This window comes from Ambystoma mexicanum, chromosome 5p (assembly GCF_040938575.1).
Source record: "Ambystoma mexicanum isolate Mex_15411 chromosome 5p, UKY_AmexF1_1, whole genome shotgun sequence".
Taxonomy (NCBI): Eukaryota; Metazoa; Chordata; class Amphibia; order Caudata; family Ambystomatidae; genus Ambystoma; species Ambystoma mexicanum.
Genome location: NC_090930.1, coordinates 848,526,848 through 848,554,267, shown reverse-complemented (window position 1 = coordinate 848,554,267; position 27,420 = coordinate 848,526,848). Strand labels below are relative to the sequence as shown.

General features: G+C 46.5%; 1 protein-coding gene across 2 annotated transcripts in view; it reads right to left on the bottom strand.

The window, feature by feature from the left end:
- STARD3NL (STARD3 N-terminal like) overlaps nucleotides 1-27,420 on the bottom strand; it is a 367,995-nt gene that overhangs the window by 69,580 nt on the left and 270,995 nt on the right. For both annotated transcript variants that reach the window (XM_069613274.1, XM_069613273.1), the window contains 2 exons: nucleotides 22,732-22,785; nucleotides 22,509-22,626 (listed from right to left, as the gene is read on the bottom strand). In XM_069613274.1, the coding sequence (XP_069469375.1) occupies nucleotides 22,509-22,626; nucleotides 22,732-22,785 (172 nt within the window). The remainder of the gene's footprint in view (nucleotides 1-22,508; nucleotides 22,627-22,731; nucleotides 22,786-27,420) is intronic.

Genomic DNA, 27,420 nt, shown 5'->3' with positions numbered 1-27,420 from the left:
GTCCACCTCGCCAGCGGAGCCGGTGCAGAGTGGGGATCTCGTCTCCGTATCAGCGCCTCACGGGGCTAGCAGATGGCACCCGGACGTATCAACAACGCGGCTGAAGGAGGAGGAACACCGGACTGGCCCGCGACACCAGACCCCCTCCGGGTCCGCATCAGTGAGGTGAGCGGTGTGTCCGAGGTGCATGGAAGGGCACGGTTTGGGCGCCGGGAGGCGGGGGGGGAGTACAATCAGTGGGCTGTAGAGGACCCGCAGTTGTGGAACTGGTCCGGACAGTCTTCCTCGCGGCGCCCCGCTCACTCCTCCCCCGTGCCCCAGCCACAGCCAGAGAACATTATCAGACGGGAGGGACTGAGGCGCCGCGACACGTGGCACTTTGACCCCCACCTGAGCAGAAAGAGGGGGGACCCACACCGTGGGCTACAGTCCGGCTTGTCCACAAAGGCACAGCAACCAAAATCAATGGTTGGACAAGTGAACTGCACAAGAGACAGTTGACCAATATAAAGATACCCTCCCCAGAAAGCAACAACAATCATAGGCAAGATCCTGTGACCTGGTACGACAGAGCAAGCTACGGGGCCATTCGCAACATCAAACCCCACAAAAACCAGGCAACCCAGCAAAGTCTGAGCCTCCTCCCCACCCCCACAGTTCGCCCACGACACACATCAAGGCAGCCCGGGGCGACTGATTGCCCCGCGGGGAGAAAATAGATCAACAGCAGCATCAGAAAGACAGAGACACCACCTATGCGACAACATTATACCGCATTGACCCGCTTCAAACAACGCCACACAGTGACAGTGCTCACACTGCCCACAACCCCGAGCTTCACAGGTGGTACTAGATAACACCCCAACCCCGAGGACACAACTGGACAACACCGCAATACTAGCACATCCCCTGACCGAACAGCACCTAGGGCAAACTGAACACAAGGCTGATCTTTGAATCCGCGCTCCCATCGGCTCTACTGAGCCGCATAGAAAACACTGGATGGCTCGTCCACTCTGGGCCCCCTCCAGAACAAGGCACACCAGTGCGAGCATGCCAGAAATTGAGAGTCTCTCCAGCAAAGTAGTAAAATGGGTACATCGACAAGTCACAGCAGAAACTCAACTTCGAGGCGAAACCCCAAGACCAGAAAGCCGCCCGGATTCCCCACAAAATCACGCAAGTCTAGAAGAGGAGCATCCCCAACAGATGGATATCCGAGAGATCCTAATGGACCTAAAACAGGGACAGGCAGCCTTGACAGCAAGATCGACACGCTATCGTCCAAGGTAGACCTATTCCAACATCGCCTCGACAAACACAGGGATAGACTGGACAATGTCGAACAAATGGTCTCAGACCTTGACGATGGCGCAGCATCACTAACATCGAGAGTGTCAACACTAGAAAGCCAAATTAAAGCAGTCGTAGCCAAGAACGAGGTTTTAGAGGGACGCTCCCGACGAAACAATATGAGGGTGGTCGGAGTCAGGGAACACCAAATGCAAACCGAGATGGAGGACCATTTTGAAATAATAGGCAGAGACCTCTTCGGTGACACATCTCTGTCACAACTATTCGTCGTAGAGAGGGCACACAGGATCCCATCAACCAGACCCATCCCCGGAGCACCTCCTTGCCCGATCATAGCCAAGTTGCTGAATTACAAAGATTGGGACACAATTTTAAGGCTGGCTAGAGACAAAGGCAGCCTTCAATACGACGGAGATGCCATACAAATATATCCAGACTTTTCCCCACCAGTCCAGGATCAAAGGAGATACTTTGCAACAGTCAAACGCCGACTACGCGACAACCAAATAGTATACTCAATGCTCTTCCACACGAAACTACGGATCCAATATGAAGGGAAAGTCCAATTCTTCAAATCACCAGAGGACGCCAATCTATTCCTCGACAGACATGGATAGAAGGCCCCTAATAAAGTCCCGGGGATGCCCCGGAGAGAACGAGCAGGAAGAAACCAACCATGAACCACAAATAACCATCCCGCCGGAACCACAGCTCAGTGACGCCCAATATCAGGACAATACACGCAGTTTGAGAAAGGATCCCCCAAACTAGGGAGGGCGCTAGCGCCCCACGCGCAGCAAAATTAACTTCATTTTGGGTGGGATTCCGAACGGACGAGTTGGGGGTTGTCCGTGTAAGGAACTGTTTATTAGCATTGTTATGGGTATGCGCCACCCGATCCCCCTCTTGCCTCTGTCCTCAGAGATCAAGCCAACCCTACACCACAGCTAAGGAAAGCGCAATCATATTCCCATGGGGCTCGCCGTACCGCCACTGGACACTGGGAGACTACGCGCAACCAATGAGCCATGAACAAGAAAACCACCCGGCCAATTCAAGGTAGCAACGTGGAATATCAGAGGGGGTAACCTTCCGTCCAAAACAAGAAAGATTCTGCAATACCTCCAGTGTCACAATGTAGACGTAGCTATGATACAAAAGACACATCTTATACCACACAAAGAACACCTCTGGGCTCGAAACTGGGGCTGTCATAGTTACTTTTCCTCCTACTCATTGTATGCCAAAGGAGTGGCTACACTCATAAACCCCAAATCCTGCTTTCTCTTTATAAAAAGATGGAGCAAACAACTTCGACTGGGTGCTCTCTCAACTCACGCAAATCAGCACAGCAACCATAATCTGGGGAGGCGACCTAAATAAACACCTAGACCCACGGAAAGATAAATCGCAGGCATCAACAGCCCAACCGGCCAAAGCCAGCCTCCAAGTGCAAGAGATATGTAGAGCGTACAATCTAATCGACATCTGGAGACATAAGAATTAGGAGAACCGTGAATACACCTTTCAGTCGAATGTCCACAACACTAGCTCACGTATAGACTACCTCCTCGTCTCCGCACAAAGCACGCTTCAATGGGGAAAGTGCCAAATCCTCCCCAGAACCTTCTCAGATCACGCCACAGTGACGCTTGAATGCAATCTCCCTAACACTAAACCAAGAGCCCCCCACTGTCGTTTTAAGCCCGGAGCACTAACCGACCAAGTATTTGCAACCAAACTATGGGATGAGATCATATCCTTCCTGGACCTCAACCAAGACACAGTCTCTTCAGCAGGCACGCTATGGGAAACATTAAAGTGCTACATAAGGGGGGGTATGCATCGCAAAAGAAAATGGAATATTAAAACTAATACGACGAGAACTGGCCACCAGCAAGGATCGCCTGAAGGCTTTAGAACTACAGTACACCACTACAAATCAAATGCACATCCAAGCAGAACTCAAGGAAGAACTACTGAAATTCAGAACCACAGCAGAACGAGAGCTGAAATTCTTAAGACGCGGATACCAGATATGCCAATATGGAGAGAGGCAAAAACCTGGAGCCCTCCTTGCTCGCCCGATTGCTGCTGACAGGAAACCAAACCTGGTAGAAAGAGTGCGCTCCCTGCAAGGTACATTGGTTCACACAGAGGAGGAAATAGTAGAAGTGTTCCGCGCCTTCTACCAAGAACTTTACAGTGCAAAACACCCAATGGACACCGAGATCCTACGCAACTACCTAGCTGATACCGAACTGGGCTTGGTAGAGAGAGAACTCTGTGAACCCCTAAATGACCCCATCACACTAGAGGAGATCCTACAAGCAATAAAGAGTCTACCTAACACCAAAGCCCCCGGGCCAGATGGCTTGATAGGGGAATTCTATGAAACATTTGCCCCCATTCTGGCTCCCCTCCTTTTAAAAGTCTATGAGGAAGCGTCAGAGGCAAGAATTCTCCCTCAAACTCTAAGGGAAGCCAGCGTAATCCTCCTGCACAAAAAAGACAAACCTCCTGAGGAATGCGGATCATATAGACGAATTTCCTTAATAAATCTAGACAATAAGATCCTAGCCAAAATCCTATCCAATAGACTACTTCCCCTGATGCCGGCGCTGGTGCGCACTAACCAGGCTGGCTTTGTGCCCGGCCGCAACATGACACTCAGCATAAGAAGAATGTTCGGGGCCATGGAGGCACTTGATCCCACACACCAGGCGGTTGCAGTCCTTCTAGACGCGGAGAAAGCCTTTGACTCTGACGAATGGCCCTTCATGTTTGCTGTACTCAGGCAACTCGGACTGGGGAACCAATTCGTCAAATTAGTGTCTCTATTATATAACAAACCCTAATCAGCCATTATTCTTAGTACAACGAAATCCGCAAATGTAAATCTCCAACCCGGAACCAGGCAGGGATGCCCACTATCAGCTCTAATCTTTGCACTAGTGATGGAACCCCTGGCATCAGGCTTGCTTTCTCGACAACTCCAAAGAGGTCTACATAGGGCCCCATAAAATGATTATATCCCTCTATGCCGACGATGTAGTATTATTCATTCAAAACCCTAATGAAAATTTGAACCCTATAATGCATGAAATAGTTACATTTGGCTTGGTCTCTGGCTTGAAAATGAACCACTCCAAATCAATCGTATTCCCCCTAACCTCCAGCACCAGAGATTTTGCAGATGTCTAGAACTTTAAGTGGGAGAGTTCTCAAGTACGGTACCTTGGGATCCTACTATCCCAAAGCTACAACGATATTTTCCAAGATAACTACGCACTGAAATCGCTCCAGGAGAAAGTGAACAGATGGTAGTCACTGTCACTGACTCTATGGGGGAGAGCATCACTGGTTAAGATGGTAATCCTCCCTAAACTCCTCTATCTGTTCGCCAATATACCAATTTTAATACCACAGCGTTATCTGGGGAAAATAAAGAGCCTCATATTGGAATTAATTTGGGCCGGCAAACCAGCAAGGGTAACTTATACGACACTCATATTACCGGTGTCCCGGGGAGGTCTGGCGCTCCCCGATCTAGAGCGGTACTATTGGGCCGCTCAAGCACAATTCCTGAGCTACTGGTATTCCACCCACTTTATCAGACCACATGTCCAAATAGAACGAGCCCTGGCATCACCAAACCTACTAAGAGCGGTCATCATCAGCCAACAATCAGTGCTCCACACCACACTAAACGTGGTGCTGTCCACATACTCAATCTGGAAAAAAATAGCCCAAAGATACGGGGCGCAAGCCAGATACTCCCCCCTCCACCCATTAGATTCATACCGGGGATACCCCTCACTGGAGAAAAGGTTTTTCGCCAATGGGCCGACAAAGTACACATACAAACACTAGGTGACCTATTCGTCGAAGGGACATTCATAACACCGCAACAAGCTAAAGAGAGGCAGCACCACCTCTCTAGCCACCTTTATATACTTTAGACTGCGCTATACTATCCAGGCTTTTTTCCCCTTCATTCCCACAACAACCACCAACGTGGCAGCTACTTCATGGCGTGATACAGGCACAAGGGCAGGGAAGACTGGTCTTGTCAATATACAAATCTCTCCTAACCGACACAGCACTGGAAAACGCACGCACAAAAGAGAGGTGGGAAAAAGCTTTACGGGCCCCCATCCCAGATGAAGAATGGGTGTACATACTACAACAGACTCAAAAAGTTGCATTGAACTCGCGCTTTAAGCTAATCCATTTTAACTATTTACACCAAACATATTTCACTCCAGCCAAAAGATGCAAGCATTGCCCAGAGTCAGCGGCAAAGTGTGATAGATGCGGAGCGCCAGCAGCCAACTTTCTCCATATTGCCTGGAGCTGCCCAGCAATAACCCTGTTCTGGTCACAGGTACTCCAAGAGATAGAAGCAATAATTGGAGAAGAACTAAAACCCATCCCCACAGTAGCATTACTTGAAATGACAAAACACCTACCACCCACAACAAGGAAACTAGCAAATGTGCTGCTCGTATTAGCGCGCAGGAGAATTGCCATGTCATGGGGTCAGGGCCCAGTCCCGACAATAGCAAAATGGCAGAAAGACGTACTCTATTGCCAAGACGTAGAATCAGAATTTACTAAGACATTACCTCTACACACACGCCCCCCAGACATCTGGGGCCCCTACGTAGCATATCTGATCTCCAGCAAAGGCGACTCCTCATCCTCCTTGACCCCAAGGCAACTAGATGATTGAGAAATAATACAAACCTGTGCAAAACCAAGAAACGGAGACCGACGTATAGCACCCGGGGGAAAAAGACTCAGCACAATCTGAGGGCGGGGGGGCGGCGGGGTGAGGACATGGAGGACTATACCGGCGCAAGTTGACTGACCCGCGGTTGGGCAGTCCAGTTTTTGTTTTGTGACTGTAAAATTCAAATGCATAAATAAAGTTTTTTTAAAAAAAGGCTAAACCCCCACCAGAATGGTTGGATCTGGGCATGGAGAGGATCTTGTAGCCATCAGAGAGGAAAGAGTCAAATCTTGTGACAGAGCTGGCCGTGAACCATGTCTCTGTGACACCAAGGACATCAAGGTCAAGTTCTTCCAGGAGATGGCAGATGTCAGAGGAGTGTTTGACAGCTGAGCCACAGTTAAGAGTGGCGAGGTGAAGAAGGTTGGCATCCTTGAAAGACTTCCAGGGAGGGGTACGAATTAGAGGCACTCCCTGCGAAGGTGTAGAAGGAGCCTGAGGGTGGGCAGAGGAGGTAGGAGTTTCCTGTGATGCCAACGGACGTTTCAAGGCTACTTAGTAAAAAGTGTCTAAGACCAACAACAAATCCAGGAGAACAGAATGAGTGTCGACATAGAGGAAACTTAAATGTCTCTTCTTTCATACAGAGTAAAGCGAATCCTGTACTTCCGGTATGTAGGAAGCCTGAGTGGTGGTCATGAACGAAGCTGTGAGTCTCAACATATCCAAATTCATTCTGAGTCACAAACCTTTCACCAATTTTGCAAATAAATGAGTGTTGGCTACAGGGTGTTTTCTTTAGGGAGTGTGGGATAAATATGTTTGCAGAGACCTTTTTACTAGGTTAGTTAACATAGGTGCAAGTGGGAGGATATTATCCTTAATTGTTGTAGCAGGGCAGTGATCAACTTGCTCTGAAGAAACTATCATTCTTTTAACTGCTGCCATAACATCAGTTTGATAGGTGATAAAGCAAAGAAGGATTTATCTTTTCTAACATCACTGATAGGAGGGGCAGGAGATCTGGCCGAGCCAGAGATGGACCTATTGACAGATTGTATCTTCTCAACAAAAAAGGAAGAGAGGGAGTCTGCAAGGGCTTGAGAATTTGTTGGGGGCGATGTACACTCCAGTAGGTCTCCACGTTCCTTACAGATCAGATATAGCACAGTATCAAGGTTGGCAGTCTGGGCAATGTGGTCAAAGAGGATGAATTACTTTTTCCACAGTATGGATGCATGGTAGCCTTTTTGGTGTGGTGACCACGTATTTTTGCAGATAGCAGAGCCTACGATAGACACCGGTCCAACAACAAAACCCTGTCTGCAGCAAGCTTTAGAAACGTACCTAGATTCAGAGCAGCGGAGTGGCGAACATAAGCTCAAGAACGGGCTCTGTGTCAATCCAAGTGTGAAGAACTAACAGAGAAGCTATTCCAAATCGCTGCCAAAATGAAAAAGGCGAGCATACAGACAGATGTGAGCTCTCTGCCATACGGAGATGGCAAGAGATAAAAGAAAGTCTAGTATACATGGAGAATTGAGGTGGTGGGATTCGAGGCCAGAGGAAAACAGGGACCCCCTAAGGGGAAGAATGGGAACATCCAGAGGGGACCTGGAAATAAATTTCCTTTATCCGAGCTGTAGTACAATGACCCTTTTGAAATAGTCCACTGGTACTGAAGTTGTAGTTCATACACCCGAATAATTACCACATAGTCGCTGAGTCAAGTACAACAGAGAAGAATTAGCTGGTGGATGTTGTAGTTGAAACACTGCAAGGAACAAAGAGTCACAATCAAAGTCAAACAATCCCAAGACCGGATACACACTGACAAAGGTAAAGGAACCAGTGAAGGACTATCCTGTGTGTGTTTTGATTCAGACGATCCAAAAACTGCTTGCAGAGGCACTGGCAAATCCAAGTGAACTCGTAAAGAGTTAACCCATTGTGAGGAATTCGACCATCCGCATGGGAAGAGTGCGCTCGTCTGGGGTTTTTTGTTTTTTGGTAATGAAAAGGAATGATGAGAGCCCAACCTCTGAGGACTGTGTGAGGGCATTCCACACACAGTCCATCTGCTTCCTGCACAAAACGTATAGTCACATGTACTCCGGGAAGACACAGCCTGCCTACAGGCGCCATCTTCCCCTGTTATATTCAGCTGGAATGTGATGGCCCTGGGTACATCAAAGCATCTCAAGGAGGGTTGAGGCACACCTTCCTCCAGCATGGGCAGCATAATTTAAATATCAAAGGCCCCATGGATCTGCTGTCCTTTTTCCTTCAGCTGGTGTCAGTGCATACTAATGAGCGATAATTGAAGCAAGCCTGAAGGGGCTTGGTTTCCGGAATAGACAACTGGAAAAGCGGGGCTAACGCCCATTTGGTATGCAATGTGTCAACTTGAAGCTAGTTCCCACCCCACTGTATGAAAGGCAGTGAAATGCATGTCTGGGTCAACTATTTACCGTAGGCAAACCCCTGCAGAGCTGACCCCTTTCAGAGGGGAGAAGTATGTGGTTTGGGGGAGACCGGAAGTCTGCTCCCAGCACAAACTTCAAGGGAACTGTGCGCTTTAATCAAGAGTCACATAGGGCTCAGTTAATGAGAGACACTTTGATCTACAACAGACAGGGAGATAGGTGGAACTTAGGTATCTGTTGTCACCCCCTTGCATGTCCTATTGCAGGGTACTCTGGTCCTGACCTCATGCATAACTGAAGATTGTTGGTGGAGACCCAGGATTGGTTCATTAAGGTAGGCTTACCATGCACCAATCACTGGGGCCCATTTGGCTTTAAAAGAGGGCTGAACCCCTCACTTAGCAGATCATCTGAAGACTTCAAAAGGAGTAAGAAGGACTCCTTTGGACCCGGGTTGAAGGTACAATCTACCTTACATCTTCCGCCAGTGAAGGAAGGCCAGGAGTTCCAAGAGGGAAGCAAGATCCCTCCCCTAAACATCTCCCAGGGAACAGAGCGAGATACCAGACTCAAAGGGCCCGTCCAGCAGCTCCAGAACCGGTACTGAGCCAGCACACAGTGTGCCCTGCTAGGTTCTGCCAGCAAACTTCCTAGGTGGGAAGTGCCGGAGAGTATCTGACCTAAGGACAAGGTTGTTGCCTGCAAACACTCTCCTGAGGTTTGGGCCGTCGGCCTTGAAAGGACACGATCCCTGCGAAGAAGCTAGGAGGAGTGCCACACAAGCATCATCCAATGTCCATCTTTAAGGCCATTTTCGAGAGAGTCGCGTCTTCGAATCGCACCCGGCTGCCACGCTGACTGTTGTCATACTGCAGTCATCAGAGACATCCGAGACGCCTCGAGCAGCATTCCAGATCCGCCAACCAGCACAGAGACACCCATTCTTGGCCCAAGCCGCCACGCTGCAGAGCCTGCAGACGTCCGTCCAGCCTCGCTTAACAAACTGCCTGCCACCTGGTACCCTCATCTGTCTCCCGCCACTAACTCTGTCTCAAGGGCTGCAAAGCACCTTGGAACTGCCTCCACTCTGTTCAGCACAAAGAACTTCTTCAGCACCAGGTACATTGTGGTTCTGCCCCCCTGGTACTTCTCTGAAGGCCCCTAGAGACAATTACAACCCTTTGCCCCCTTGGTGCGGCAACCAAATAACCTTGAACACTAAGACTGATTACTTTACCAACTACCCTCCTGTCAGTATCCAGAGTGCGTCCCTTTCCTTCGTGAAACTATCTGTCCTCTGTGTTCCATTGCAGGGTGGGGTGTATTTTGTAGTGTGCTAGAACTGTCTGTTGTAGTAATAATAAAGTAGATATTAACCTTGACTGCACAGTTCCTTATATCATTGGGTAATAATTGTATTTTTGCTGTATTGCAACTAATCAACTATCCACGACCTTGCGGAGATAAGCCTGCTGTTCCGTCCAGGTTACCAAAGTTGGACAAGGAGGTCTTCTAAGTCACTTGCATTCCAATCTGTTTGGATCCCTTCTGGTGTACTAGAGGTGTGGGGTTCATTGATGGTTTAGAAACCGATATTCATCCCTGGACCACTGGTGCCCCGGAAGTTGATTCGTCACACCCATCGCTGCTGTAATTTGAACACTCCCAAGACCAAGTGCTGAGGTGCTAACCAAATCAGATGAAGCAGAAAGACAATGCATTCTAGGAGCTGTAGTATGATCATCCCAATATGTCAGCATAGAGACACTGACATAGGCAAGTGAACTAGAAAGCCATTAGCTATTAAGAGTAGGGATTCTTGAGTGCCACCAACTTAGTTGGAATTCTATTTTGTTACCAGTGAAAAACAAAGAAAAATCGCAGACATCCTCTTCTGCTGCTATTAAACCTAAAACACATGCTGGTTTTGATAGAACTTGCTTACATCATCATGTAATGTGAGGTAGGATCAACAGGAGCCCAGGCGAGAACAACAAAACCCAAGACGGATGTATCTTGGGAGTTGTAGAGGGAACCACGAGAAAGGAAGAGTTGGTTGTCAAAAGTTACCCTTCAAATTCAAAGAGACTGAGAAGAACCCTGATAAGATCCAATGGTTATTGACTCAACTCAGAGAGACTAGTGATAGCAGCACATTCACACTGATCTACAAGATATCCAAGTTGAGAGACTGCTGTGAAATATTATCAAATTAAATACACAAAGACACTGATACTGACAAAAACTGAAGTGAAAGGTGGAACTAGAACTCCAAGCACTGCACTGAAGTGTAGGTACGAGAAAACGAACAATTCTTTATTATAGGAAGTTTGCATTCAACGTCATTACTTGTGAAAAGTTACAGGGGCTCTTGGCCTACTGCTCTGAAGATCAGATCTAAATTGCTGAGTAAAAATATTACTGCAAATCCACCTCAAACTGACTACTGTAACAATGAAAGTGTCCCACGGGAGTAAATCTTACCCACAGACATCCGAATGATCAAATAGTGATAGTGTGTCATGAAGTTGAAGGATCAGGAGAATGCAAAGGCCCAGAGGAGGCCTGGAATTCGGGGGCAAGGTTCTAGGAACAATGAGCCGTAGGAAGGAAGTGTGTGTATGAATTACAGGAAGCACATAAGGAAGGAAGGGGATTTTGCCGATAGGCCTGGCCATACATTTTGGAGCATAATAAAGGGGTAAGAAATAATCTGAGCCCCTAATCCATATGAATCTAAAGACCCTCTGGAAGAATCAGTTGGGCGAGGGGTGCAGCAAGCTCTAAAAAACGTTTGTTGACAAGAGTTCGGGGATGAAATAAACACAAAATGCATCTAGAGACCAGCAAAGGAAGCATCTAATCTTGGCAATGCCATTGGATTACCCATTAACCTTAACAAAATATTGCAGGAAATTGTAAGGGTGCAGAAGAAGGAGGCCGACACAAAGTTGGGATGTTTGCGGCTAAAGACTATTATTTAAAAAAGAAAGCAAGAGGAAACCTATATGTCCCTATTCCTAAGAAGGGATTCCCAGCCTCAACTAATGATAAAGTGTCTGTCAGGATGCCTTATCAATTAAAAAGTGCCCACCGTCCTGTGTCAAGAAAACCTTACTCTGTCCCTTACACTAGAAACTAAAGAATATGGCAGTACTATTCTGGCCCCAGGAGAATAACTCCCTTCTACTGGGTTATGGTTCCTGGCTTGTTGAAACAGTTCCCAAATCTTAGAACAGGTTTGTGTCTCACACGTTGGCAGGGTGAATAGCTCCCTTCCCCTGATAGTAAAGTTCAACACAATACTTTCTTGGTGGGCCAGGAGAATGTCTTCCTTCTCCTGACATGCAGTCTCAGATATACCAGGGGAATGACTCCCTTACCCAGGCCTTTTGGAACTTACTGCTGGTCTGGGTTACCAGGTGAGTGACGCCCTTCTTCTGGGATATTGTTATCAGTTCCTTCATCTCATTAGTTTTTATCGTCATTGCTCCGTGGGGCCAACTCGTCCCAGTACTTGGATTACCTACAAGCCTGTTCTTCTTCGTCTCAGTACTTTCCAGAACCTTGAGGTACTCTGCCTTATAACAGTACATTTGTCTACTGTCTACAAAGAGGTTAGCAGAGGAAGGAGAGGTTAGACTATGTGGGGGTGTGATATTTTCATAAGAGCTTTACCCTAGTTGGTCGTCCTTATCCCTAGAGGGGGAGTCCCTCCCCATGAGATCCTCCTGCATTATACAACCGCACATGGACTATCGGGTAGCAGCCTCACCTCCCTAACCTCATGGGAAAGGGGTCCCCCTCAGGGAGAAGTGGCGAAATCTAGTGAATCGTCACAAAATCCAACGGTACAACAGCAAACCTGACAAACACTTATCAAATAACTTCCAACACAGACGTCACACTCCATCACAGGCTTTTTTGACACAAAATAACTTAAAGCTACTTAAACTATCTCCTCATCCACAAAGAACCAGGAAACATGAACCCCCAAGCTAAAACATAATCAGCCCAGAGTAGGAGAACCTAACATTGTCTTCTTGAAAGAGGAAACGGGGGTCTACATTAACAACTGCAGAAGAAGGTTTAAGACTTGGGGGATCATGGAAACCAAAACAAGAACAAAACAAAAGCTTTATTTCCGGATAGAATTACTTGGATTTATCAACAGAATTCAACTCTGGATTATAAGCATAAGGGCCGACAACTATCAAACTAAGATGGTCACAGAGAGGGATACAAATCTATTTTACAAAGGCAATCGATGTGTGCAGGATTTAGAGCCCCCACCCCCATTTACCATTAACAGAACATCCTAAATTCCCTCAGACAACCGATTGTTGGACATGGGGGGTACTCCAATACCTAGACTACAGCTCTCATTCAATGCGAGCATCTATAAGTACCAATTCCACCTCAGGAAAATTAATTGCACCACCATATTTTGAGACAATGGGCCTCATTACGATTCCGGCCGTAACCCTGCCGGTGCTACCGGCGTGTTGCCACCAGACTTGCAACACTTTTCCGGCACCTGACTTCCCGGTGCCACTGGGACATTTCAAGTCATGGCGGATCAGGAAGTCAGCAATCAGAAAATGTAACTCCCCATTCCCATAGAGTCCCATAGTACTCCATGGAGAGGGGTGACGGAAGTACCGGCACCGTTGTTAACAGTGCCAGTGCTTCTGTGAAAACTCTGCGGTGGGTGCCATTACACCCGGCAGGTCAGACCTGACTGGCGCAACGGCCCCCGCCCACAGAGTTGTAGTTTGGTGGTCTGAAAATGGGTGCCGAAACAGAGCAACCGGAACACATAAATACAGACTGCTGCACTCGTAGTGAGGCCCAGGGCCTCAATGAAGACTCAAATATTGTCCCAGGTGTGAATAAGTAACTAGAAAATGCTAAGCCTGCTTATTACCCTTCTTAATATCTAATTGAGCTTAATGGGTAGAAAGGTTAACAAAGTAGGTTGTATCATTTGACCAGTACTCAAAACAGCACCCAGTGTGCCCTGAAACCGTACATCCAATTTCCACATGCACACCTCGTCACAAATTGAAACACAGCATGCTCCCAGCAATGCACAAGAGCCCTGCTTCCATGGCGTGGCAATGAGGGAACACATTTTGCTTCAATTGTTCCTGTTTCATGTGCCTGTGGACAGGTTATTTAGTGATGTCTGCTGAGGTGATGTGTTTGTATTGCTTTAGAGTTGGTATACTTGGCATGGAATTTTTGGGAGAGGTTATTTTTCTTTACTATTGCATCTACTGCCTGCTGGGTGTTCTTGACCTTGTTTTGGAAGTAGGTGGTTATGCTACGTAGTTTTTGAAAACAGATCAGAGTTTGGGACTGCTGATTTGAAGTGGTTAATCTATCACTGCTAGGCTGCTTTCTCTTGAAGGTTGCATCTTTTGCTCCATTCCTGTTCCAGTTGGTTTTCTTGAGGGTGCATAGTTTGGAGTAAACCATCTGGTTACTTATCTTTTGTTTGATGAGGTGAAGTGTTTTATTTAAGATGGCCAGAGCTTTCTTTTTATTGGATTTATAAAGAACACAGTAAAGCAATTCAAAACCTATCAAGGCAACTAAAGGTAAAAGAAAAACGAATAAAATAAACTGGTGATAGTGCTGGAATAAAGGCCATTATTTCTGAACTAAAAGACATTGGGCCTGATCACAAGTTGTGCGGTAGCCTTTAAATGCAGCGTTAACGGTATTACCACCTGGAATATCGCTCCGCCCGATCACCACCCAGCAAAATTTAAGCCAGACCTAAAAGGGACCGGCGTCAATACAACCATTGTTTATTGCAGCTGGCGTAATTACAGCCAGCGTTAATACTGCCGTCAACATAGAGCGCTATATCAGACCTATCACAACTGCATGACCAGCTGTATTGCCACCCGAAAATCGGTGCTAATACCACTGGAATTACCCCCAGCCTCCAGCTGGAGGTAAATGAACTCAGGTGTCAGGAATCAAGCCAGAGGTGCAAACAATGCAGACCAGAGGGCTACATAAGAACCCCCCCCATGCCCCAAACACACTTTCTAACACCATGCTGCCATTTGCTGCTGGAAGCTGTGACATGCAGTTGCTCATGCTGCCCCTGGAGCTACAGATGCTGGCCAACCAGGCCAGGACACAGGGAGCACAGAGGGTATGGGGGAATGAGGAGGAGGAGGAGGAGGAGAACAGCCCCAGCAAGTCATGCACCCATCCCCAGGGATACACTGGTAACTGGGTACCGCCTGGACAGGGCGACCATCACTGAGCTGCTGGCTACAATACAAGACGAAATTGGGAGCGGGAATAACATCTGCACAGCTGTGCCGCCACTGGTCAAGCTGGAGTCCTGGGGACGGGCACTTTCCAGCACTCCATGGCCATTATGCATGGCATGGCCCCATCAACATTCTGTGCAGTCCTGGACCAGGTGCTGGATGCCCTGCTACGCCATGTCAACCAGCACATTGCACTGCCCACCACCCAGGCCCAGGTGAAAGACATGAAGGCATGCTTTTATGCCACCACACAAGTGCCGAACGTGATAGCAGCTATCAACTGCACCCATGTTCCCTTGGTGGTGCCCCAGGCCCATGAGGCAGTCTACAGGAACAGCAAATACTATCACTCCATGAAGGTGCAGATGAATTGTGGCTCTGACCTTATCATCAGCCACTGCTGTGCACGCTACCCTGGATCCACCCATGACTCCATGGTCCTAGGCAACAGCACACTGCCGCGAAACATGGAGAGATGCAGAGGACAACGGACCTGGATAGTGGATGAGTACAAACCCTGCCACAAATGCATGCTGAAGCACAAGTAAAAAAGGGCGGAGGATAGCCAAAGGAAGCATTGCATGTCAAGAGGAGGCACTGGCATCACTCGTGCAGCACCTGCACCACTGACGGGGGGGTTCCAAGGGCACATGCACACCTCCACCATACCTGCACCCACACAAGGTGATGGCCACACACCGCTGCAAACACAATAACACATCAGACCACATTAACCACAATGCACCTTGAATGTGCTGCTGCACAGATCCACAGTGCATCACCCAACAGCATGTCCACCCAGGGCTCCAGATAGGAATTAGAAGTGAGAGTATTTTACACCCTATTGCTTAGAGTCAAATGATTTTTAGGGAGTAAAAATGTAATTCAAATTCCCAGTGACCATAATCCATAAGCGCATAAGAATATGGTGCAACTGGAAAACATAAATGTTGACGTAATAAATATGTATTTCATCTAGTCAATCATGCACATTAAAAAATAAATGCCTACTGATCAGGCAGTTATAATAGTAGCTCCTACCTGTGGTACTACATGCACTACTGTTCTGAACATATCCATGGTGTGGTGCGGGTGCAAGCTGGGGCAAAAGGTTCTAGGTGTACGTTTCCCAATTAATGTTCTGAGTAGTCGTACTTCCTATTCCAATTTAATGGAAGTATTTGCCCATTCAGGATAAGTTAAAGTGGCTGATAAACTTCTTTTCTCTACGGCCCTGTCCACCCGTGCCATAGCTGTCTTCCCATGTGCAGTCAACCGTCAGCCACCACAGGACAGCTGCCACAACAACACAGGGTTCATGTAAAGGACAAGTAATGCATGGCATGATGTACAAAGGATGCACACCCATCACACATACACATTACATTGCAATTAATATATTTTTGTAATCTCGACCCCCTTTCATCTTTTGATAGTTGTTCTCAAAGATGATAGTTCATATCCACCCCATGTGAGGTTAAATCTTCAACCAAAAGTGCGACATTAGTAGGTAGATTGTTGTGGACACCCTGTTTCTTCGGACTGGTACACAGGCCTGGCCTGCTTGCGTCTAGTAGCGGATTGGGTGATATGGGGCCAGATGCTTGGGGGTAGGGCACTTGGGCATGTGGATTTTCTGTGGTGGCATGGCAGGGGTAGATTGGTGGCCTTGCCGTTGCTTCACTCACATGCAACTGATGCATAGGGCCAGCTGGACTGTTGCACATAATGATGGGGGGGGCTGATACTTCACACGGCCAGCTGCCCTTGGGGTACTGCTGTGCCCACACCATGGCTGAGTGGTGCATGGTGCTTGGATGGGTACCTTGGCTGCCCTCCCCACTGCTCGGGGGTGGCCTAGGTGCACTGGCACATGGGTGCTGCTGTAGGTGCCTGTGGTGGCTCCCACGCACTGCCCCCAATCACAATGCCCGGCTCATGGGTATTTCAACTGGGAGATGGTGTGGTGGGCTGTTGCCATTACATTTGATATTGGGGTGGGGTTGGCTCACCTTCTGCCTCCTGGGTGCCGGCGCCATCCTCTGCTCCTCTGACTCTCTCTATCCCTTCCATGGAGATGATGGTGCTACAGCGTTCCTCCCAGGGTGTCAGGTCCAGCTCTGGTGGTGTGCCTCCCCCCGTGGCCATGGTGTCTGTCCGATGCTGGGCTAGGGTGCCCCGGACCCGCAAGTCATCCCACTGTTTTTGGCAGTCCTCGTCATCACGGGGCACAAGTCCGACTGCTGTCCCCTTCTGGCTCACTGTGCTCCAGATCTTGGTGCGCCGCTGGGTTGAGGTCTTCTTTTGGCAGGCCCCATACAGCTCTTGATGGTGGCCTAGTACCGCATCCGCAAGTATGTTGCGCTCTGGCTCTGAAAACCTGAGTTTCCGGAGGCGAGGTTGTGCTGCCTTGCTGCTTTGCACGCTCCTGAGACATGTTTGCTGGATGACTGCCAGAGGCTCTGATATTTAATGGAATGTGATTTTCCAAATGGCTGCCGCAGTGCTTACTGTTCCGCTGCTGACCCGTTTCCCGCAGGCACTATTAGCACGCGATGTTGCCTCTTGCCGATGGTAGCGCCATTTACTCTGGGTTTTCAGCCAGTAGCCCGATTCACAACACTGTTGATGACAGACGCTATTAGCGTTAAGGCCAGGCCTGATTGCGCATACTCTCATACTTGTGAGATGGTGTCATTTGCGCCACAGCTCCTGGCGTTAAAGCTAATTACGCTCTACACTATTACCACCCAACTTGTGATCAAGCCCATTGACACATCTTAAACCATAAATTAGATTAATGTTCATTGCCAGTGATATATCTAAAACAGTTATCACAATAAATCACCATCTCTCGCATAAAAGAAAATGCATTATAACAAAAGAAATTCCATTGATGTGGTCCAGAGCTTTCTTAATACACCTGTGCTTCTTCCCCTGAGAGCCTGTCAAGTTAAGATTGGTTTGGTGTGCTAAGCTGAGGGCCATTCTGTCCTCAAATAAGGGCTCTGCCACATGTTTCCATGCATACATTGCATCTATTGTTTACAAACAAATGAGACGAATATTAGCAAAGAGCAAACTGGTCAATTTCTGCAAATATACTATTGACTTGGTTGTAATATTGAATTTCTGAAAAGGTAATTCTAACTGATCTACAATATGGATTCCGCCAAATGCTTGGGACTGTTGAACAGTGGCTGAATCTCCAAATTATATTGCATAAATAGATCAGTGGGCATAATACAAGATTCATCTTGCATTTATTATCATACGTATGGTGTATGCATGGCCGTGAGATAGCCAGTGAGGAGGAGGGAGTCATTTTGACATTTATTTTATTTTTGGGGAGTAGAGTGGTGGTCTGAGGTTGGGAGGGTTCCACCACTTGCTATGGTGGATGTTTATATACTCTTGCTATTTTCACTCAATGGAGGCTGTTTGGGTCTGTTCAATTCTACACAATGGGTGTTCAAGAGGGCTACCTTACATATGAATGTGGAAGAGAGGGTCCAGGTACAGCAGGTTGAGTAGTGTATCAACCCACTCACCCGCCCATATTAGGTGCTATTTTACACTTAAGGCCCACCAGAAGTAAGGAAATGTGCACACTTGAATTACGACGGTGCAGGAAGGAAGGAACCAGAAGACAGGTCTTCTCTTTCTATGCTCCAAGACTATGGAACATCTTCCCAGTCAACATCAGACTTGCGCCATCACTTCTACAGTTCAAGAAAGAGCTCAAGGCCTTCCCTTTCAAGGAATGGCTCCTCCTTAACACCTAGGTCCTCACACCCTACACGCCCCAGCCTATCTGAGACGCCGTGATCTGCTCTCCACTGGTTGCTTGTAGATCCCTTTCAGCCAATTGACCCGGCCCCTTTAGCTCCTGGCTCCTTTTTTCTCTGCTTCCCTCACTGTGCTCTTCCCCCTATGATTGTAAAGAGCTACACTGCTTCTCAAAGCTAGGTCCACGCTCAATAAATTCAGTGATAATAATACTGATAATAATAATAACGAACCAGCAGGATCCAAGATGACAGCCTGGGCCGCTGTGAGGGCATCATGAAGCAAGACACAGACTCAAAGTTCAAAATAAAACACTTTATTAACTTAAATGTCATGATGGAAAAAGGCCTAACTTGCCCTATGCTAAGGTGGGATTTCCCTACCTAAATGAAACTAAGGAAAGTCTGAGTCAAAGAGTTCAACTTACAAATCTGTCTGTGTCCAAAACCTATACAACGAAATCTATACAATATGTAGGAATGCCAGCAACCAAAAAAAAAAAGTGTTCGACAGAGTTCTGAGCTACTTCCAGTTCGCAGCTTCCTTTCAGCACCCTTCCCCAGCTGTAAAACATCTTCCAGAAAAAGTCTCAAAATGACCATTCCTAGGTTCAGGGTGATACAGTTTTAAACAATCCTCACAGTTCCCTTCCCCCCAAGTGCCAAGTAACACAGTTCAAACACAAAATAATCTGGAGGTTACATCCCCAAGTCAACAAATGTAGTTCCTTAAGTCTCAGGGTTCCCTTCCCCAAGACTTCAATGTCATCATCACAAGTGTCCTTGGCTTCTTATGATTCTCTGTCACACTTGCCCCTCTTTTTCAACATTTGTTTTAGGGTGGGACTCTTGGCTATATAAGGTTTTTCCTTCAGGGTTTCATTGTATTCAATCTTCAGTGTACCTTTGTTTAGGTTGAATTTATAAAGTTCCAATGAATTCGGAATGCAACTTGCAGTAGTTTTGCCTAGTTTCAAAGGTTGTATTCAGTTCAGTATTCAATAGGCATTAGTGAGGCTTGAGATTCAATTTACATTCAGCCCAATGTTCAATATTCATTTGTTTTACTTTAATTGAAATGCCCAGCACTCAGAGAATTTCGAAAATGTTCTCCCTGAGGCACACGGCCACTCCGATACAAAGGAAATGATTTTAAACCAGACTTTTGAAAAGGCTCTCTCTGAGAAACGCGACCACTATGTTACAAAGTATTCATCAACAATGGAAATGTTCAGGCATTCATGCACCGGGTTTCTCATTTGACAGAAACTCACTGGTCGCTTCGATAGCTTTCCCAGCAGTGCCGAGCACACAGCCTTCTGCTTCTACTGTCAGGGGTCCAACTCCTGCACCTCAGACTCTCCTGCGTCACCTTCGTGACACAGGGGGAAGAGCACTTTTGATGCAAGGGAAAGAGACAGCCTCTCCACACGGCTCTCTTCTGAGCCCTCAGTCCGTTCCACAGAGTGCCCCAGCTCCCACGCCACGCTTCCTGGGACCCTCTCTCTGCAGCCCCAGGTGTCTCGCTGTGCTGCACATGGTGGACTGACCCACAGCAGTTTCCTCCAGAGGCTCGCCTCTCTTCAAACAAGGTTCCCTGCTGATTGCACAGGCCTCCTTGCTGCTACTCCCTGTGTTGCTTTCCCCTCCTCATTTTATTCATCTGCAACCCTTTAACATGTTTCAGGTGGGCTTTTTCAATTACGCTTGCCTGAACCTGATTAAGGGGCCATGCCAATACTTTGCAGGCATCTTCTTCGTCCCAATACAAAAGTGGTGAAATGGCATAGTGTTCATTACTCTCAGCTGCCTCCTCCTCGTCTCAGTAGTGTCAAGTGGCACATGAGGGAAAATGAGGGGATATGACCTACAGTAACCCATAAAGGTTAGGAAAAGGTTACGTTGTTCATCAATGGGAAAAGGGGGGATACCATGTCTCGCCTGTGTGCACCCTGCTCCCAATTCCCAAGGACTCTCCACCCAGGTGATATTCGCTTCTCCACCTCCAGGGTTGGGTTCCAAGAGTGATGGCCTTTCCCTGGCCACCTGAGAAGAGAATCCAGGGTCTTTAAGAGCAAGGATACCATCAGGTTTCTCACACTGCACGCACGTGTGCATAAGCTCCCAGTGTCAAAAGCAAAGTGGTGTGGATCCACGCACACATGCTCCCACCTCCATACCAAGGGATATGGTGGGGGATCACCTGAGCAAAGGGAAACAATCTAGCAAAGAATGTGCTCTGGGGATAGCAAATCGCACTGTGCTGAAACATATGCTGTGTGGCGACGCAGTATTTTTCATGTGCTTTTTAACAGATCTCGCTGTTGAGCTATTGTGAATCTGAACTGCAAACAATAAACTGCAGGATCTTAAAGAAACTTGAAAAGCCAATTGACAGGGAATTTAAGGATGCAGCTAATCAGAGCAGGGTCCTTATCTCCCTACCACAGTCCACTGATTCCGCAGGTCCAGCCTCGATAACCCATTGATCCTCAATTTTGCATGGAAGGTTCTATACCTTACCACAGAACATGTTCCTGTGTCACTGGTGCATTTTTGAACAACGACAGCTGACTGCTCTCAAACCAAACTGAATAGATTCTCTGATGCTACAATCAATGGGATGTCAAGTTTGGATTGTTCAGTGAATAGTCAGAGGTTTTTGCCAGGCCCAGAGGTTGCACTTGTGTAAAACAATGGTGAGGAAGGCGGCAAGGTATTTGTTTTGGTCCCTCTAAATAATACAGCTCCAATGGGTAAGTGCCGTTTTGGCATTTCTGGGAATGATGAATCTCTGGCATGCAGTCACTAGGCTAGATATGATGAACTATGATCTTAAGGAAAGTCAAAGTAGCAATTCAGAGTTACATCCCCCAACGTGAGTATCAGACACATCTGATTTGTCGTCAATAAGACTATTCTGAGGTGCGACAATTCATCCAAGACTAATTGTTTGGACCCTTCAGTGATTGAAGAGAAGCTCCAGAAACCGAGGAGAGAACACGTACCGTCTTGTAAAACATCTATTTATTTAGGAGGGGTTTCACATTGATGCATACAAAGTGACTTCTTGGTCAGTTTGTCACAGAAGACACAACTCTCCGATTCAGGTCCTACATGTGATGCACTGCAATGAATACTTCTACAAGTGCACTATGTTCATGTTCACACAATCCCTGAAGTATTCTGAAGTCTGAAACATCCAAACATCATTTCTGGTAAGAGACTAAGTGTGAAGGCACACCTCTTCTGAAACAACCTGCTATTTTGAGCTGATAGGCCACCATCCTCGATATCCGACAATAACATATTTCTCCAAAAGTGTCAGTATGAATGATTTCAAGGTTATTTCGGGTGTTTGATTTTCAAACATATACTGTACAAAAAACATCAGGCAACAGAAAAAAAATCAACAATAATATAAACGGGATGGTGCTTTAAAAAAAAAAAGGCATGCCCTATTTTGAAGACACCTGCAATGTCTTCTCATTTCTTTGACCATGCTGTTTTCCTCCATACGCTTTCATAGCAAAGTTGATCCCCTGATAAAAAACAAACAGGCTGTACTAAGAAGAATGCAAATACTGTGGCTGCTACTTTCAGAGGGTTGAAAGTGACAAAGCTAAAGTGAAAATTTGATTCATTCGATAACCCATTGATTGAACTGCAACATATCTGTCTTTAGTCTCTTATTAAACCCTCTCTTAGAGTTGTCCTTTATGTCCTTTATGAATAATAAGTGTGTGTGTGTGTGTGTGTGTTGTGTGTGCTGTGTGCTGTGTGTAAGTCCAATGCCATTCAGATTGCTCTACTTTTACTCAGTGGTGACTCAAAGTCTAGAGTAGGTACATTTTGGGTAACCTTTTCTGATGCGAGAACCGTGCCGTGATCTGATGCTAGCACCCTTGTCCCATGCGTTCCTTCGACGCGGTGAAGCCAGTATACTTACGGTTCCGTTCTTCTGCTTCTTGAGGCAGCACCTTGAAATCCATAAACCAGGTTTCTATCCAGGGAAGTATGAAGGAAATGATGGGCAGCACGTAGCCAAATGCACCCTGGGAGAATAGCTGCACGAGGAGGAATATAGTATCATTACCAGAGCGAGTTCTTTTTAAAACACCCAGCAGAGAATACACAGTTACTGTGGCCAAATTCACATCTGTGAAACGTACCTTTGAGAGGATGACTTTTACTAATAAAAAGACACTGGTTACAGCTGTTGTGAACTGAAAAGGAAGAAGAATGTGTCAATCAATCAATAGCCTCTATCTATATATTTAGTTTTTTGCAAATGTTTTTTTTCAAACAGGAAATGATACAGTTTATAGTTCTCTGCATGCATTAATTAAAGTGCAGCAGTATCAAACAGAGGTAAAGCAATATCAAAACAGGACCTAATTTCCAAATGTTATGTCTGATTAGCACCTATTGATACATTTAACTAAGTTAGCATCCGGTCTGAGATAAGTACATCCTCATCACCAAAGTAAATGTCGCAGTCTCCCATTTAGGGATAGTCATTTAGTGACAGGGAGTCATGGTTTCAAGCACCGGTGCAAACTCCAGTAGTTTACGGTGCCTTCAATACACCCACACAGAAAGAACATTATGAGAACCACTAAGGGTGCGGACAGTGGTGCCAGTGCAGTTGCTCAAGAAAACAACACTTCTTGCTCTGCAGTCGAAGTGCAAAACCACTCAAAAACCACTGAGGATGCACCTTGGAGATACCGTCTGCCCACTACTTGCGGTGGTCCATCCATTTAAGCTCTTGGCTGCCGCAGCGGCAATGCTAATTACACCCAATTAGCAACAAAGAACTAATAATTGCCAAAAGCTGAAACAACGAAACAGAAGGAGGAAAGCACAATAGATGGTATCCAATCCCAGTGGGAGAAAGCAAGGAAACCAGGTTATAATCAAGCAAACCCTTTAAAGCGCTCAAGGATCTGTAGTTCATGGTTCAAAGAGGCTAGGAGTGAAACCTGGAAAGCAGGATAGAGGAGGGGATGCTGGCCTAGTAAGTTGCAGCTGGTGAGACCGTGAGCAGAGCCTTTCCCCACCTGAGCAAGACTGGGAAGTATACCAGGAAGAATCTGCTGGACTGGCAAAGCAAATTTGCCACCATTGAGAAAACATGGTTATTGAATGCCGAGAGGGACTGCTTGAAGAGCCGAGTGCCCCCTCGCTGGAGAATGAGAATATCACAGCATGGGGAAACCCTATGCAAGGGGCGGGGGGGGGGGGAATAGTTGCTGATAGGGGTGTGTGATGAGGTGTTTAAATTGGCCCAGTAGGGTGACTAGCAGCTGGAGATTGAATAACTAGGCCTGACAATTACCCAAAGCAGCGGGAAGAAGTACATGCTGGTAGGAAAGCCAAGCATCGAGCAGGGCGCTACATCGTTAGGACGGATATTTTCAAAAAGAGAGCAGAGCGCCATATCCCTAGAAATAGACCGTTAATGAATCTTAGTAATTGAATCCTGGGATTGGGGAGGAGATCAGTATTCCAATAGTCGGTCCCTTGCGTTGACCCATCCTGACAGCTTTACCATAGTGAAGCCAACTCACTGTCTTCAGAATCTACAGATTTTACCCAAACCACTCCATCCTTGATTAGAACTAAGAAGCATGCTGGGTAACATATTCCAGAAGCTTGAGTTGTAGAATCGGGACTCTGAGGTAGATCCTTGTTAGGTTAGGAAAGCTGACTCTAGAATGCACTACATCCAGGCACTTTTCTGCTTAGATTGTTCTCATGGAGGATAATCTAGATTTGAACGTGTATTCTTTTGATCCTAACCCACATTGCACTGGAATATTTAAACAAATATTTATCAAATTCGGCTATATATTGTAGGTACAAAAGCAGCAGAAGAGGTTCCCTGCAATTTTTCTTTGTTTTTTCACAGTTAACAAAAATGACTGACATAACGCTACCCAATGAAGAAATGTTCCACTGCATACATAGTGAAACTAATTAATGTGTCTAAACACGGGTTTCCAGCAGAAATTTGGAGAACAATTTTGCCTCAGAACCGACTATGGATTGGGACTATAATTTGAAGGAACTGACTTCTCACCCCTTTAGTGAATCGCCTTAAAATACTCAACTTCAGTTAAATAACACAGTGGGGATGGGACTTCAAAATGGCAACTGAGTTTTCTACAGGACATTTCAAACTGCACTCGGCATAAGAGCTTTGGCCTTACCAATAGAAACTGCACCTGCCTAGTATTAAATACTAAAATAGAGGGGTGAATAGGGAGGAAATAAATGACAAATTAATAATGCTTTTTATACAGTTCTTTTATGTACTTGACCCAGGCCTTAAATGCAATATATGCATAACCATACGGTTTGACACTGGAGCTACAACGACCAAAAACCTAAACAGCATTTTCCTGCGTATTTCACAATTTAGTTAGGATTGAGAAAGGTGCCTCGTTTCATATCGTGTTGAGTTCAGGTTTATTATTTATTACAGAAGTCATTATTAAAGCAATATGCCCCGAGCGGCGGGGCATTACCGACTCAGGTAATGCCCCAGGGCCCATAGTTATAGTTATAGCGGAAGGGCAGGGAAGAGAAGAAAAAAATTAAAAAAAAAAAAAACGTACCTGGGTTCCCGCCGGGGGACGATGGAAGCCTCCAGCCGTGGGGAGGCTCGGAGCAGGGATTTCCCCGCTCCGAGTCTCCACACGGCAGGAGGCTGCCATCGTCCCCCACCGGTGACCAAGGAATAGAAGGTAAGTGGGGTGGGGAGGGCTGGGAGGAGGGAGGAAAGGGGAGGGGGGAAAAAAAGCCTTTCCTCAGTCCCCGGCAGGGGCTAAAGGAAGCCTCTCAGCCGTGGGGAGGCTCGGAGTGGGGATGGTCCCGCTTCGAGCATCCTCATTGGCTGAGGGGCTGCCACACTCCCCGCCGGGGACAAAGGCCGTGGAATCCCGACAGAGGGATTCCCGGCCTGGTAATGACTTGGTGAGGGTCAATCAGAATGGCTCTTTCATTCTGATTGTACCCTCGCTGGTTACTAATAAAGTACATTGCATAAAATCACAAAGACAAAACCCATCAATTAAAGAGCAACAATAACGGCAGTATTATTCCACGTGGAATGGTCAAGCAATACAGCGCCAAGTACATTTTTATCCGCTTGCTAAATATCGACTGGGCAAGGCTGTATCGCCCAAAGGGCAGAGTATGCCCACATCCTCAAAGGAATTTGCTCCACAGCTTTTTTGGGCTACCAACAAAGGAATCATTCTCCTTTATTGGTAGTGTGGATGGCCTGGCGGGCAGTATGGAATAGCACGTAAGAGTTCTCCAGCAGAGAAAAAAATCTACCTAAATTCATAGAAGCTTTTTATAATGGTACAACCTCATTAGAAAACGCTCTGTGAATTAGGCCCTGGAAAGCTGCCCCGTGTTGTTTTTTTTTTTGCAAACAATTAGCAATGCTAGTTTTATGTACCAGAAAGAATCGTAGCAACACCGTTCTGTAAAATATGTTTTCCAAAGAGCAAGTACAAACGGGCTTTTGCCACGGTGTACTGCAAAATGGCTGAATACATAAGTAGATAAATTACCATTAATCTGCGAGCTCCACAGCACAGAGTGAGAATCAGCGATCGCGTCATTATGTGTGACGCCATGAAACACTCCATTGTACAACCAAGATGACGCCCTTAAAATGAATGAGCATTGCTGACTGAGAGTTTGCTGTACGTGAATCCTGACGCGGCGTGAGCTTTTTAATATAACAGATCAACGTGAACTGTGAACTGAACTGTGGTATCCGCAGAGCAGTGCCACCGGAAGGAGAACTAATAATAACAGTCTGGTCTGAAGAGGTATTTTGAGCGAAGTGTCTTTTCAATAGCATTACTTAATTGCAGTGAAGTATGGTTTACAAATAGATGCTGCTTTAAATTAAAACTATAGTTTACCTTGCCTACAAAAATACTTCCCTGGGGAGTGGAATGTTCTTTTTACTCCCTAAAAATAATTTTACTCTCAACTTCAAAAGATTAGTAAGCACATTTTATTCTTAGATCAAGATAGATGTACAGAAGTTCTCTTAAGCCCCAGTTTTATCCCGCTAACTTTCTGTGTCTTAGAGTAGGTGTCAATAACCCCTAGTCTCCGTAGTGTAGGTCTCCCCTCTTACTCAAGACAATTATGGAAGAGACAGCTATCCCTTGCTTGAAACTCCCCTAAACCTTGTATTTTCCTCCTTACAAGTGTTAGGGTTAGTGTGAGATAAATCCCTAAAAGACCCATCCATCGGTTTCTATAGGAAACGTAAAGATTCTTAACTAAAGCAAGTGAGAACCTATTCTGATTGATCCTAACTTCTTCAATTCAACGTCCACACCATATGCTGAGTCAACAGTTCTTGTGAAGTCAGCGCCCAGGAATATATCCTTCGAAACACACATTAAAAAGGCCCAAACGTATGGGCCGTTGTCTTTGCCTTTGGATTTATCTTGGCCATCAGATGATCCCAATGCTAACCTGCCTGAAGGGATTCTGTGAACTTGAATCAATAACCAGGGCAAGCCATGTATGGCACCCCTCTTTCCCTAGGGGTTTTCAAGTGCATTATCAAGTGTGACAAGGCCAGCACTATCATGCAACAGATCTCTAGAGAGAATTATATAATGGATGACCAATTTCCCATGATTTCCTATCCTGGTGTGTGCCGGATGGAATTGTAATTGTAATGGGTTATTTATAACGTGCTTGATACCCAGAGGTTTCTAAGCAAGGACCCAGGGATCGAACCTGTGTTGCTCAGCATCATCTTGCTTTCAAGACAAGTGCGTTGCCCCCGTGGACAGGATGAAGATCCCCAGGTA